Source organism: Bubalus bubalis, chromosome 3 (genome assembly GCF_019923935.1).
Source record: "Bubalus bubalis isolate 160015118507 breed Murrah chromosome 3, NDDB_SH_1, whole genome shotgun sequence".
In the NCBI taxonomy this organism is placed as follows: Eukaryota; Metazoa; Chordata; class Mammalia; order Artiodactyla; family Bovidae; genus Bubalus; species Bubalus bubalis.
Genome location: NC_059159.1, coordinates 294487 through 309089, shown reverse-complemented (window position 1 = coordinate 309089; position 14603 = coordinate 294487). Strand labels below are relative to the sequence as shown.

At 59.4% G+C, this 14603-nt stretch overlaps 1 protein-coding gene across 1 annotated transcript in view; it reads left to right on the top strand.

The window, feature by feature from the left end:
• CACNG4 (calcium voltage-gated channel auxiliary subunit gamma 4) overlaps positions 1-8049 on the top strand; it is a 51851-nt gene extending 43802 nt beyond the window's left edge. The window contains exons 3-4 of the mRNA XM_025279316.3: positions 3520-3660; positions 6207-8049. Coding sequence (XP_025135101.1) covers positions 3520-3660; positions 6207-6727 — 662 coding nt within the window. The 3' untranslated portion in view covers positions 6728-8049. The remainder of the gene's footprint in view (positions 1-3519; positions 3661-6206) is intronic.
• The last annotated feature ends 6554 nt before the right edge of the window (positions 8050-14603 follow it).

The window sequence follows — 14603 nt, the reverse complement described above, 5'->3', positions numbered from 1 at the left end:
CCCCACCCCCACACAGCAATCTATTCTTGACAAGTCAGATTAAATCACACACTGAGACAGCCGGTGGGTGCCAGGCAGCCTGTGGGACCAGCCTCGGGTCCATGGGCCTCAAGTCTCTCCAGCACCAACTGGTAGAGCTCCCAGCTCTGCCCCTGAGCCCCCTGCCCAGGTCCTGAGACGGGGCTGGCCCCCAAACTGGAACCAGAGGTCAGAGGACAAACCCAGCCCCACGCCCCAAATCCAGATCTCATCCCTGGGCTTTGGCTACCGCCCTGGGAGGAAGGATGGAGCCTCCTTCCTCCAGGGGAGGAACCTGGAAATGGAAAACCAGCATGGTTTTGAAGTCGTCTCCCTTTCCACATCAGCCCAGACACACGCAGAGCTGCTCCCATCCCCTCCCCCGGGAGCTGGGCCGGCTTCATTTATGGAGAATCGATACCAGCGTCCACAGAGGGAACACAATTCACTCTGCACCTGCTTATGGACTGTTTTTTCTAAGAGAAAGGACTCTGGTTCTGAGTCATCTCGTGAAACAGAACAGCATGTGGTTCCCATGGAGTCCAGAGCCAGAACCGGAAACAGTGTTACCGGATCTGCCTCCTATCCCTCCCCCTCCCCTTCTCCTCTTCTTCCTGCCTGTCTTCTCTTTCTGCTTTCTGGGGGTCAGTACTGAACCGAGCACATGCCTTCCATGGGGCACAACTAGGGGATGGCATTGGCATAGACCGTGGCATGAATAACACCATGAGTTGCGCGGTGTGCGGGCTGCACAGCCATCTAGGGTGGCCACTGGTGCTCAGCCCTGACTCAGAACCCACCAGGGCAGGCAGACCATTCCCAAGGCTCTGGGGGCAGATCTGCTCCACTGCCGGGCCTTGGGACTGTGGGGAAGGGGACACCAGAGAAGCATCCGTTCCCTCCCACTTCCCACTTGAACTTGAGGTTAACTGGCGCCAGCTCTTCCTCTTTACCTCCTGCCCTGCCCCCACCCTGGTCCACAGAGGGCTGGCATCTCTGGATGGGCCCCAAGACACGTCAGCCCAGAGGTCAGACGTGTGGCTTCCTGGAGTCCCCGCCAGAAGCAGAGGAGATGCTCAGACAGGAGGAAGGAAGGGCGTTTAGTGAAGGACTGACTACAGAGATGTGCAGGGATGGGGGAGGGGCAGTGAGCACACAGGCGGAAGCAGCAGAAGGACCTCTGGCCCTTGGCCTGAGCGGGTGACAGAGGCAGGTACGGGCTCCTGGACCAGAGGAGCTGTGAGGCCCGGGCCGCCAGGCAGGATCTGTGGCTTGACAAAGGAACACAGCCACCTCAGCCCCGTCCTCATTCTCAGGAGGAAGCCAGGGCAGTAATGTCTCCAAAGCCAGAGTGAAGGGACCCCAGTGATCCGGTCCCTGGTATCAGCCACCCAAGGCCCAGAGCAGAAGGGAGAAAGGTGGCTGAGGACCAGGAGCAGTAAACTGAGCCTGTGCCACCCACTTACTGCCCACTTACTCCCTGGTCTCAGGCTCACACTGCCCGCAAGCCCCCTGGGGTGCCCTGTGCCAGGCTCACTGTCCACAAGCCCCTCGGGGTACCTGGTGCCAGTCTCACTGCTCACAAGCCCCCCGGGGTACCTGGCATCAGGCTCACTGCCCGCAAGCCCCCTGGGGTGCCCAGCGCCAGGCTCACTGTCCACAAGCCCCTCAGGGTACCTGGCGCCAGGCTCACTGCCCGCAAGCCCCCTGGGGTGCCCGGCACCAGGATCACTGCCCACAAGCCCCCTGGGGTGCCCGGCACCAGGCTCACTGCCCGCAAGCCCCTCAGGGTGCCCAGGGCCAGATGTGAGGCTGGGAGGGCCCAGCAGTGGTTTCCCAAATGAAATGAGGGCACGTCAGTGATGGAAGCTAACAACCAGAGAAGGAAGTGCTTCCTCCATCGTGTGCTGTGGGGAGATCGGTGGGTTCATTAAGGAGCCCAAGGAAGAGAAGGGTGCTGGCTCCAGGACTGTGACCTCGAGTTTTGGTGGAGTGGGGAGGGCAGAACTGATCTCCATCAAGGGGCTGCTGTTCCCCTCAAAGCCTGCAGAAACAACGAGAACTGGCCCTGAAGTTGAGCTCCAGAGAGCAGATACCCGTAAGCTTAGAAAGTAGGCTGAGGAAGAGCTGGGCAGAGGAAGTAGGTAATACTCCAGGACAGGCCAAGGTCCCGGGCACTGCAGCCAGCCAGCCTGTGTTCCCTGATCCCCTGCCATTTCTTTCCCACCAGCCCAACTGGCCTCTGGAATCCCTGTCCCCCTTGCCTTGGGCCTGGCCGCCCCCCTTTCCCAGGCTCCGCATTTTAGGCTCGGTGGGGGTTTTCTGTGCTAACCTCAAAGTGCTGGTGTCGGGGCTGCCGGAGCCCACGGTGTGCCTCTGGGCAGACGCAGATCCTTGCCAGGGCTGGATGTGGCCAGGAGTGGGCTGGACATCAGCCCTGCTCTGTGTAAGACCCGGCCTGCCCTTCGGTTGGCGCCTGCATGTCCAGCGCTCCAGACAAGCCCATGTGGTGAGGGATGGCCCTCACATGACAGGCAGGCAGGGTGCACGAGGGCTCTGGGCCCGGCCGACCTCGGCGACGTTAGAGGCTCCAGGCTTCCCCGCCTCCAGCCCCTCAGACCCACCGCAGGACCAAGGCCTTGAGAGGGCCCCCGCTGCTGTGCTGGCCAGTGCACATCAGAGGAGCGTTTCAGAAGCCCACAGGAAACCTCCCCCAGGGCGGCGGCTGCAAGAAGGCGGGGGGGGGGGGGGTGCAGCGCGGAGAGAAGAGCCTCATTTGATGCCCCACACAGACCCCTCTCTGTGCAGCAGGGCACACACTGGTGGGCTTACAAACAGGGAGACAAGCGCTGCCTTCAGGGGCTGAAAGCAGCAAACCCACTCAGCTGGCTCGCAAAGGGGTCCTCCCAGCGCTCCAGTCCCATGGGCCAGCCTTTCCACCAGGCTGGGAGGCGAGCTCAGGGCTCCTTTCCCCCCCCCCGCGCCCCCGCCCCTGCCCTTCCTCCCAGCCAGGCCCTCCGGGAGCCGACGTATCCCCTGGGGCCCTACTAAGTGCTCTGTGTATCTTAGTCCATAGATTCTCACACAACCTTGACAAGGTAGCGTATTCTTTTCCTAAGGCCGCAGTAATAAACCACCACAAAGGAGGAGGCTGTGAGGGGTCGTCTCACAGCTTCTCAGTGGGCTCTCTGGGGGCACTGAGGGGCTCTCCTCCCGTCTGGCTGGCAGAAGTGTTACCCACACCCAGGGAGAGGCTAAGAGAGACCCGGGCAGAGGTGACCCCAGGCCACTTGGCATACGGGGGAATGACCGCAGGCCAGGGCCATCACTTGCTGTCCAGACTGCCCCCCACCAGCCACTCCCTCGCTACCTTGGGTCTACAGGGCCAGAGGGGAACCTTCAAGGTCAGGGGGCTCCCCTGTGCCCCACAGGTGGGCCCGTAAGGTGGGCCTGTAAGGAAGGCCGGTCTCACGGCCTCTCCGCTCTGTCTCTGCCGGCCAGGCATTGTGCGCGCCTCCAGCGTCTTCCCCATCCTGAGCACCATCCTGCTCCTGCTCGGCGGGCTCTGCATCGGCGCCGGCAGGTTCTACAGCCGCAAGAACAACATCGTGCTCAGCGCCGGCATCCTCTTCGTGGCCGCAGGTGAGCTGTCTGCTCGGGTCCCACTGCACGCAGTGCTCCCCCAGCGGTGGGGGGAGCAGGCAGGCAGACGGTAAAATCCCTGTGGGTAACTCACCTCAGCAGTCCAGGGGCGGGCAGGGAGTGAGGAGCAGAAGCCCAGTGGGTATCAGGCCTCCTTCTGGGGTGATAAAATGATCAGGAACTAGATACAGGTGGCGGCTGTACTAAATGACATTGAAGTGTGCACTTTAAAGGGTTAGTTTTATGTTCTATGAACTCCACCTCAATTAAAAATAATAATAGCTAGTCCAGGTGTGCAAAATACCACAGAGGAGTGCCTTACAAGCCTGTCTCAGGGGAGCCTGGCTGAGGCGGGGGTCAGGGAGGGACGCAGAGGCAGTCTCAGAAGCCAAGCCCTGAAGGAGCTGCCCACGTAAAGACAGGTGATGGGCACACGGCCAGGGAGGGTGCAGCAGCGGGGAAGCCAGCATGCCTAGGGCAGGGTGAGCGAGGAGGCGAGGGTTAGGGCTAGGGATGAAGCCTCCCCTGCCCATCCTTACTGCCCGCGTCTCCTGGCCAAGAGACACCACTCCCTTCCCGGTGGCTCCAAATGGCTTCACACTCGCTCGTCTGAGCCCGGCTGCAGACAGCACAGTATATGCCCCACCGCTGCAGACGCAGAGAAGACCCCGTCCAGTGGAGAACCCGGTGGGCCTGAGGTGCTGGTGTGGGCAGGGAGGGGGCTTCTGAGGGGCTCAGCTCAGCCATGACCTCCTCCGTCCCCCAGGGGGCCCCCAGGAGTGGGGAGAACGGTCCAGCCAAGGTCCCAGGGCTGCTTGTTGGAACAGGACACCTGATTTCTTGGCCTCGTTCCAGCAGATCGATGCCAGAAATGTAAGGAAGTGCAGCAACTCTTCCCTAAATTGTCATCACAGCTCCTGGCACTGTCCTAACAGTGGTGTTTTCCTTGCAAAGAGCCTTTTCTCTTCTACCAGCCTGTGGGGAGGAGCAGCACAGGGGAGAGGTGAGCGCGAGGCCCGACTCGGCCCAGGCCCGTCCGCTCCCTGCACCTGGCCGCTGAACCCTGAGTCCGCCGGGGTGCCCTGAGGGAGGCAGTGAGAACGCCAGGTGCCTGCGGCCATGCCTCCTTCCCTGGGCCCACGGGGCCTTGCCAGGTGCCTGGCCCACACAGCCAGCGGTCATCCTCACCCCCATCGCCTCTCATGGCGTCTCTTGGAGATGGAAGGTGCCTTTCGCTTCTTTCACAGAGCTAGGGCCAGCGCAGTTCAGGATCCGGCTCAGAACCTCTTGGCCAGGAAAGAAGACTTCCACTAACACCAGGTATTCTGTAGGCCAGCCCATCATCCCGGCTCCTGAGGAGGCAGGTAGCGGCCAGGTGGCTTTCCTGAAGTCACACGCTGCCAAAGTCATGGCTGAGCCCAGGGCTGTCAGCCTCAAAAGCGAGGTGCCCTTGGCAGCTGCCTGTGCCCCCAGGAGGAACCACTTCAAAGGCATCTCCAGATGCTGCGACTCACCAGAGGGGCCGCAGAGACAGAGTCCCGAGACATTCAGCTAAAAACACAGGTCCTGCCAGAGTGGAGAGGACAGGCAGCCACAAAGAACAAGGGCCATGGCAGGCAAGAAGGGGATTCTCGTCCATTCCCGTTTATTCCCAGGATCATGGGCTCTGACTGTGGGCACAGAGTCACGTGCAGGGGCCAGCAGTGAGGTGAGACAGGCCCATGAATAATTCCAGGTGGACTATGATCCTCAGGACAAGTACGGTCCAAAGGCTGGGAGAGTGAGAAGAGGACTGTCCTGTCAGGGCCCCCCCTCCTGGGGGGACTGTTAAGTGAAAAAGCAAGGGGCCAAAGAGTATTCTGCAAAGAAAAAAATGGAAGAGAGAGACAGAGAGAGAAGGACTGACTGTGGATATAGAAAGGACAGAAGAAACAAGACAATAGCTCCCTTCAGGGGAGGAACTGGGTAGCTCAGAGCCTGTGTTTTATTTTATTATTCACCAAAACTCTGTACTTTATTACTCATTCAAAATTAACTACTTTTACTTAAAAATTAGCAACCAAAACAAAGACATACCACATAGGGGAGCGGCCACCTGAGCTCTGCTCCGCCCATCAGCCCCTGCTCCGCCCACCTATCCCTGCCCCACCCACCAGACCCTGCTCTGCTCACCTCCCTGCTCCCCCCACCAGCCCTGCTCCGCCCACCTATCCCTGCCCCGCCCACCAGACCCTGCTCTGCCCACCTCCCTGCTCCCCCCACCAGCCCCTGCTCTGCCCACCTATCCCTGCCCCACCCACCAGCCCTTGCTCCGCCCACCTACCCATGCCCCGCCCACCTACCCCTGCTCCACCCACCTCCCTGCCCCACCCACCAGCCCTTGCTCCGCCCACCTATCCATGCCCCGCCCACCTACCCCTGCTCCACCCACCTCCCTGCCCCGCCCACCTCCATGCTCCGCCCACTTGCCCCGCCCTCCTCCCCCACCCCGCCCCCGCTGAGGGTCTAACCTCTCCCTCCCGCCCCTTCTCCGGATCCACTTTCAGGCCTCAGTAATATCATCGGCATCATCGTCTACATTTCCAGCAACACGGGCGACCCCAGTGACAAGCGCGACGAAGACAAGAAAAACCATTACAACTATGGCTGGTCTTTTTACTTCGGAGCCCTGTCGTTCATTGTGGCCGAGACCGTGGGCGTCCTGGCGGTAAACATTTACATTGAGAAGAACAAGGAGCTGCGGTTTAAGACCAGACGTGAGTTCCTCAAGGCCCCCTCCTCGTCGCCCTATGCCAGGATGCCGAGCTACCGGTACCGGCGCCGGCGCTCGCGGTCCAGCTCTAGGTCCACCGAGGCCTCGCCTTCCAGGGACACGTCGCCGGTGGGGCTGAAGATCACCGGGGCCATCCCCATGGGCGAGCTGTCCATGTACACGCTGTCCAGGGAGCCCCTCAAGGTGACCACGGCCGCCAGCTACAGCCCGGACCAGGACGCTGGCTTCCTGCAGGTGCACGGCTTCTTCCAGCAGGACCTCAGCATGCTGAGCCGGAGGACCACGCCCGTGTGAGCCCTGCCTGGCCTGTCCGCGCCAGCCTCTCCCCAGATCGGCTGCCTGGGCCCCACGGGGCCTCTGACCGCTAGGACGGACGGAGGACAGACTAAAGCCAAACCCCACCCTCCCGGGTCCCCAAATGCTTGGAGGGCTGGCTTGGAGCGAAGCCTGGGGGAGACAGGAACTGGAAGCGAAATGGCTGACTTTATCCCCAAATGTGGCTTTTGATGCCGGGGCGTCCCGAAAGCTCCCAGGAGGCCCCAGAGCACTCCAGAGGCAGCATGGCCGAACCCACCTGGGAAACAAAACGGAGCCATTATCTCCTCTTGGGAACAAATCCTGCCTGAAGAGCAGCGTTCCGGGGCCCCCCTCCCTGCCCGGCTTCCTGGCCCTCTGGAGCCTTTGGTCGCTGGTCAGCTGCTTTTGGACGTGAGGTTCCCATGTCTGTGAGCCACAGGCGAGGAAGCTGAAGCTCGTCCCTGCCTCTCTGTCTGTCTGTCTGTCTCCGGCAGCCGCCAGTTGTTGAGATGGCTGCGATCCTAAGGACAGAGCCTGTGACCACCTGGTGCTTTCGCCTTTGTGCTGTCCTTGGCTGCTGCCCTCGGCCTGGGGTCTCTGAGGCCTGTGGAGGTATCTGAAGGTGGGGGGCTGAGCATAAGTTAAAGGCTTTCCTCTTCACTTCTGGAAGTTTCTGCTCACAGAAAGGGTGGAATATGCTGACTGTACTTCAGAGTCTGGAAGATTCTACGGTCAGAGGAAAGGTGGCCGAGCGGCCTCTTACTGTGTCCCTTCCCACCCCTGCCCACTGGCCTGAGGAGCAGCACTGTCCCTCCTAGGGGGTCAAGCTGGGAGGGATAGACCCTCCTCCCAGGGGTTGGCAACAGGAGCCTGGACTTTGTGCAAGAAAGGGAGACTTGAGGGTGAACAGTGAGGAAAAGCCCCATTTCCCGGGTGGTCACTCATCAGAAAAGCCAGGACACTCGGTCCCTCTTGAAAAGTAGGAGCAGCCCCTGCCCCACTCCTATGACTGTTGTTTATTCTGCCAGCACCCAAAAGCATCGGTGAGGAAGTGCGGAAGCAGCAGCTAAGTGGACGTCCCGGCCCCGGGAAGGGAGGCTGGCAGGTTCCACGGCTGGTGATTTTCCTAGCTGTTTCTCCCCTAGAAGCGAGCAGAGAACCTGGAAGCCTGTCGGTCTCAGAGGATCGCTTTCTGGAGCCGACCCTGTTTTATACAAATGCGGGCTTTCTAACGACAAACCCTTTCTTACTTTTTGAAACTTGGCGATGGCTCTAGAGCAGCTGTCGGTAATCCCAGTAGCCGTCGTACTTAGAAGTGACGAGCAAACTCTTACCTCAGCCACCTGCTCACGGACCCCTGGGGCGGACTCGGCCCCAGGAGTTCAGTCTGGGTCATGGTCACTGCTCTCCTCTGCCGCCCCCAGAGGGTGCCCCCACCTGTCCTGCCCCGGTGACCGCGTGCCAGGGCCCCTCCGCTTGCTCGAAACCCTTCCCCTGCGTCGAGGTTGGCTTTGTGTGCTCCGTCCAAGCATGTGCGGCCGCAAGTGCTGGAGTGTCCGGGCTCGGCCCGCCCCCACCCTCCCTCTCCAGGCACTGGCACCGTCTCACCAGGCTGGAAGGACAGGGCGAGATCTGGGGGCCCGTCCCCCAGCAAGGTCACCTCGAAAAGCAGGCAGCCTTGTCCTTCCTTCCACGTCAGCCACTTCCTCCTGCCTTCCCGGGAGCATCCATCATCTCATGGAGAAAGCTGTGTTCCAATGAATCCTACCTCTCACCCAGTCCCAGCAGAGAACATGGGGCCCACTCTTGGGACCAGGAAACGGATCGGAGGGACGGAGAGCAGGGAGCAGAACACCTCAGCGCCTCTGGTCGTCACAGCCTTTCTCCACCCCCCCACTCCCGCCCGGGCACCAGTCGCCCCCCCTCGAAGCCCGCCCGTCCCTGCGCCCAGGGGTCTGGGCGGCCCGTGCCTGTCCCCCCCCCCCCATGCCCCATGCCCTCCACCCTTCCATCCTGCCCTTGTGTCTCTCCAGTTACATACCTGTGAATCCTGTACTTACTACTGGTTTGGGGTTGTTAGTTCCGTCTTTTTTTTAATTAAATAAAAACATTTTTAAAACATTCTCCTCTTGATGTTGGGCGGGGAAGGGGCGAGCTCCCTTCAAGTCCTTGTGGGCAGTCAGTGTCCTTGGGTCTGGGAGACCCCCAAGAAGAAGGGGAGGGGAGGGTGGATCCTGTGCTGGCCAAGGCCAGTTTCTCTGCTTCTTGTCCGGGCCACTGGCCGCCTCCCTGTCCCCACCATCTGGGTTTAGGCTCCTGGGTGGGTCCATGGAGCTGCCTGTTCACAGAAGAGGGACAGGCCACCCCTGTGTGGTGTGGACATCTGAGAGCTGAGCAAACCAGGCCCGTCTTCAGAACCTGCAGGACGCATCCGGCCGGATGGAGCCACAGCGTCAGGGGTGCCAAGCTGCCCGGTGGGCTTCTGACAAGTCCAGTAACCAGCCTCCTTTCCCCTCCAGATTCCTGGATGAATGAGAAATAGAGGATCACTGTCCCCAGGTGTGAGCTTTATGCCTAGAGGAGCTGGACAGGAGGATGTGGCTCCAACCACAGGCCAAATGGGAAGAGGGACATGAGGGGCCCTCTGACGAGGATGCTGCACCTGCCAGCCTGTTGGGGTAATGCCAGGCCCATGCCTGCAAGTGGGCACCAGGAGAAGAACCCACAGCAGCACCGGAGCCCTGGTGCCCCTGCTTCATCACAGCCCCCTTTCTGGACGGATTCCGTGAGTCTCCTTCCCAGGAGCCGTGGCCTTCTCTGGTCTCTCGGAGCGGAGATGCACAAGCCTCTCAACCCCCTTCACGAGAAGGCCATTGTTGTGACTCCCGCAGGGAGGCTGGGGGCCTGGTGCCCCCGCATCCTGGCCCATGCGGCCGCAGGAACCCCCCCTGGCCTGAGCGTTCAGCCCTGGCCTTTTAACCCTCTTTCCTCCTGCCCAAGATGGGCCTCCGGAGAAACCGATGTTCCCAGATGCGCTGAGCTGCTGGGTCCTGGGGTGGGGGACCCGCCCCTCCACTGACCCGGCTGAGCTCTGAGCTCGCAGCTCCAAGTTGGAGCCAAGCCACCCCGCATCAGCGCCAGGTGCCAACAGTTCTATTTATTCTTAGCCCCGAGGAAACTCTGGCTCAGCACAAGCTCATCCGCTGCCCTGGGCAGACGCCCGTGCGGTCTGCATTTAGTGACACGCTGTGGCCTCTGTCCAATGTGGGGCTCTCGCCGTCATGCGTTTCAGTTCAGCTACAAATTCTGCCTCCATAACCTGCAGGGTAAAATCTGAGGGAACTGATGTAGAAGCGAATGTTCTAGGGCCCCAATCAAGAACCCCAGACCCCTCCTCCAGCCCCACCTCACCCTGCACCCATATCACTCAGACTAGTGACATAGCCAGCCACCCTGAATGCAAAGCGGCTTAATTAGTGCAAGTGTGTCTCTCACTCATGGGGTGGGTGGGAGATGCTCTGCTCCCCACAGTCAATCACGGGTTCAGAGCCCCACGCTGTGCAGGCTCTGCCATCTTCCCAACACGAGCGTCTAAGGTCGCCCTTGGCGTTGACCTCCAGTGGGCAGATGGAGAAGGGAAAGAACAGGTGAGCTTGAGTAGAGGGTGCTGTAAGAAGTTTTAATGGACCAGGAAGCTGTGGCTCCCCCTTCTGCCCACGTGCCACTGCCCAGAGCTCAGGGACACCGTCACACCTGAGAGCCAGAGGAGGGGGGACATGCAGTCTAGCCCCGGCAGGAAGGAATGTCGTTTGGGGCACAGCTGGTCACTCTCAGCTCTGGGTCTGTGTCTGGGTACCTCCCTCTTTTGCCTCCCCTTCCCCAATCTTCCTGGGGCCTGCTTGGAGCTGACCCCTTTACTAGGACTGCATTCACCGCTATGCGTCCTGAGTCCCTCCCTCAGCTCCAGAGTTGAAGTCTGGCCTCTTCTCTGCTCTGGATGCCACATCTGTAAAATGGGTCCAGCAACCCTCTTCCTGGATTAGAGGAGCAGGCTCAAGCTCAAGCCTTGACCCAAACAAGAACCGCAGAATTACTGGATGCCAGGACCAGCATGTGAAAGTGAAAGTCACTCAGTCGTGTCCAACACTTTGCAACCCCATAAACTATAGCCTGCTAGGCTCCTCTGTTCATGGGATTCTCCAGGCAAGAATACTAGAGTGGGTTGCCATTCCCTTCTCCAGGGGATCTTCCCAACTCAGGGATCCAATCCAGGTTTCCCACTTTACAGGCAGATTCTTCAGCATCTGAGCCATCAGGGAAGCCCAAGAACACTGGAGTGGGTAGCCTATCCCTTCTCCAGGTGGTCCTCTCAACCCAGGGATAGAACTGGGGTCTCCTGCATTGCAGGTGGATTCTCTACCAGTTGAGCCACCAGGGAAGCCCAGAACCAGCATGGGCAGCAGGTATTCAAGAGTTTCCTCATTCAATGTGCTCATCATAGAAGAGAAAGCAAGTCCAAAGAAGGAGGTGAGGGTGGTGGAAGGGGTAATAAAAGGAAGGAAGGAATGTGTTTGAGGATTTTAAACCCAAAGGGAGACAGCACTCGCCTGGAAGTTCTCGAGTGGGGCATCTTTACTTCCGGGACAAGTGTCTAGAGACATTCCTGGTTGTCAGGATTGGGAAGACGTGCTGCTGGCATCTGCTGCTGGGAAGATGGGCGGAGGCCAAGGATGGTTCAGTCGCTCATGACCCTTGCGACTCCATGGACTAGAGCCTGCCAGGCTTCTCTGTCTGTGGGATTTCCCAGGCAAGAATTCTGGAGTGGGTTGCCATTTCCCTTCTCCAGGCTAAGGATGCTGCTGCTAAATATCCTACAGGGCACAGCCCCTCCCCCACTCCCAAGAATGATCTGGTCCAAAATGTCAGTGATTCCCAGCCTGGGTTTTTCGGGGATGGAAACTGAGACCCAGAAAGCGTGAAGATCACACAGAGCATTTTTGGTACTTGCATATAGGCTGTGGACGTACTAGGAACCTCACTCATTTATACTTGGTGTTTCCTTCCCTGCAGTGAGCCAACAGTTTTGAAAATAGAAGTCAGGGGAGGAAGGAAAGGCTTCCCTCTGGGGCTGTTGGGAGAAGGGACAGACTTCACCTTCAGCAAACATCCATAAACTCCCCCTTGAAGGGAGCTCTCAGGAGTGTTGACTAAGGAAACAACACACAAGGAATTCCCCAGAAGGAAGTGGTCCACGAGAGTCCTGGGAGGTAGTGCTCTGAGAGCCCAGCCACAGCAAGTCTGTGTCCAGCACACTCTGGTTTGGGAGAAACCTGTCATCTGGCCCATCCAGGCACTGGGTGGTGCCCCCAGAAGAGGGCTGCCCTCCCGCCAGCTTCTCCGGCTGGCGCCGTCACACCTGCCTCAGTGGTCCTTGGGAAGATGCTTTCTCTGCAGACCCTGTGACCCCCACAGCCCCACAGGGACTTCCCAGTTCCATACAGGTGATAACTGCAAGGGGAGGGTCCTGGGCTGGGTCCCCAGCATGGAGCTGGAAAGAAGGCAGGCCTGCGGAAAGGAGACGCTGGGGGTGGGGGTAGGGGTGGGGGTGGGGGTGGGGCCTCCCCGCAGGGAGCTCAGAACCAGCACGTGACCTGTGCACTGGTTCCCAATATAGCACACGCCGCCTGCCCGGCCATCTGCCCCGCCCTGGAGCTGGAGGGGAGCAGGGACCGAAGAGGCCTCTGAAGCCAGAGCGGAGAGGGGCAGATACACCTGATGCTGATATTTTTAAACTTTCAGCTTCCAATAAGACTGCCTCAGGAGCAGAGGTCTGCGATCAAAGAGAGTGATGGACCCACCTGCTCACGCTCACAACTGCAGGAGAATGGGGCTGGAGGGACCTGGGGTCCTGACCTTTGTCCCCTGATAAGAGTCCTCAGAGATACATTAACCCCCATGAGATCTCCCCTGATGCTGGGAAAAATTGAAGGCTGGAGAAGGGAACGACAGCAGATGAGATGGTTGGATGGCGTCACTGACTCAGTGGACATGAATTTGAGTAAACTCCAGGAGATACTGAAGGACAGGCGAGCCCTGGCGTGCTGCAGTCTGTAGGGCCACAAAGAATCAGACATGACTGAGTGATGGAATGACAACAAGGAGACCTCCAGAATCCACTAATTACATTGCAAATAATCAAGTGCTTTTTAAAACAAATAATACTTATATTTTTCTCATTCTAAGAGTATTATACTTTACCTTTAAAAAATCTGCAAAACACAGAAAAGTTAATGAAGGAAACAGTACCAACCAAAAGCCCAGCACCTGAGAGGTCAGCACCTGAGAGGTCAGCTGAGGTCAGCACCACTGAAAGGTCGCTGCCCCCAACTCTGTGTGGGTTAGTTCCCCATTCACTGTCCCCATAAGCATCTTCCCACATCTTTAATTTAGATTATTCCTCGAAAACATAACCTTTCATGGCCAAATTACCCAAACATCCCACCTCTTCCCTAACTGATGCTGGGTTTGGTCCCTGAATCCTGAACGGCATCTGGATGGAACCGAAGTGCTGGGATGTTCAGGCTAGCTTTGGTTAGGATCTGGTGACTTCTCTGGAATTCTCCGAGCAGGAAGAAAAGTGGGGGTCCCAGAGGTGGCAGAGCATCACCCCCACAGCTCTTCCGGCACCCAGCTGGAAGCCTGCCTGAGGTAGAGGGGAGAGGAAGCAGACTCCACTTGCTGATGGGGGACGACTGGTCCTGGAGGCCGCAGGGGCAGGATCAGGCTGCAGCATGTGGGGAAGACACTCCAGCCCCGGCCTCTCCAGGACCCTCCCTGCCTCCAGCCTTCATCTCCACCCGCCAGCCCCCTCCCATCCTCCATCTCCGCTGAGCCCTCTGGAACTACCTACATCTTGAAAGCTCCTTACAGAGGTCTCTGTCCACCTCCTCCGACAGACGGAACCTTTTCTCCCCCGAGGACTCCCGTTTCCCCAGCCCTCCTGGTAGGAGCCATACATCCTCCTGCTGGGGTCCCTGCCAGACTGCCCGGCCCCTCCTCAGTCCCAGGAGGTGCGGGGCTGGAAAGGGAGAAAGGTGGCCTCAGGGGCCTCAGGGTCCAGAGGAAGCCAGGGCAGAGACACCTGATTCAGCTGTTTTAAAGTTTGCAGCTCCTGACAAAACCCAGGTGTAGAGGCGACCAGAGGCATTTCTGCACTCATGTCCCTGGACCCGTGACCGCAGGAGGAGGGCAGTGATTCCCCACTCCCTGCCGTCCTGGGGAAGAGCCTTCTCCAAGGCCTGGGGAGGCCCTCCTGAACCCTTCCTCAGCACTGACACCTCCTGAACGCCCTCCTGCGCACCCCAAGTCCTGCCACGTCAGTGTCCAATGTCCGACCTCGACTCCTGGCCTCACGGCTCCCCTGCAGTGACCTTCTCACACCCAAGCGCCTCCCCTCCGTCACTCTGACTGTCCCCCCGCCGTGGTCTTCAGGGCCCTCTGCCTCTCTAGGCATCGATTCCAGTGCCCCCAGTGCCTACCCCTCTCCCCCAAGTACACCTGCCTCCAGGGCCTTGACCTCGTCATCGTGACCCTGCTGTGTCCCAGGGCGACCCCAACCATGAGCTACCCGCCCCAAGCAGCCCAGACCCGAACACCGTCCACTGTTGCCTTCAGCCCCCTCGGCCTCGACCTCCCAGGTTCCCTCCTTCCATCTCACCTGCATCCCCACACCCGAACTTCTAGGTGAAGCCAGAGAAAATCAAATTCCATGTCAGGCCCTGCAGTGGGCAGAACAGTGGCCCCATAGACATCCGAGCCTGACCCCTGAGACTGTCACCGTTCGTGGCTAAAGGGACCATGCGGTGTGATTAAA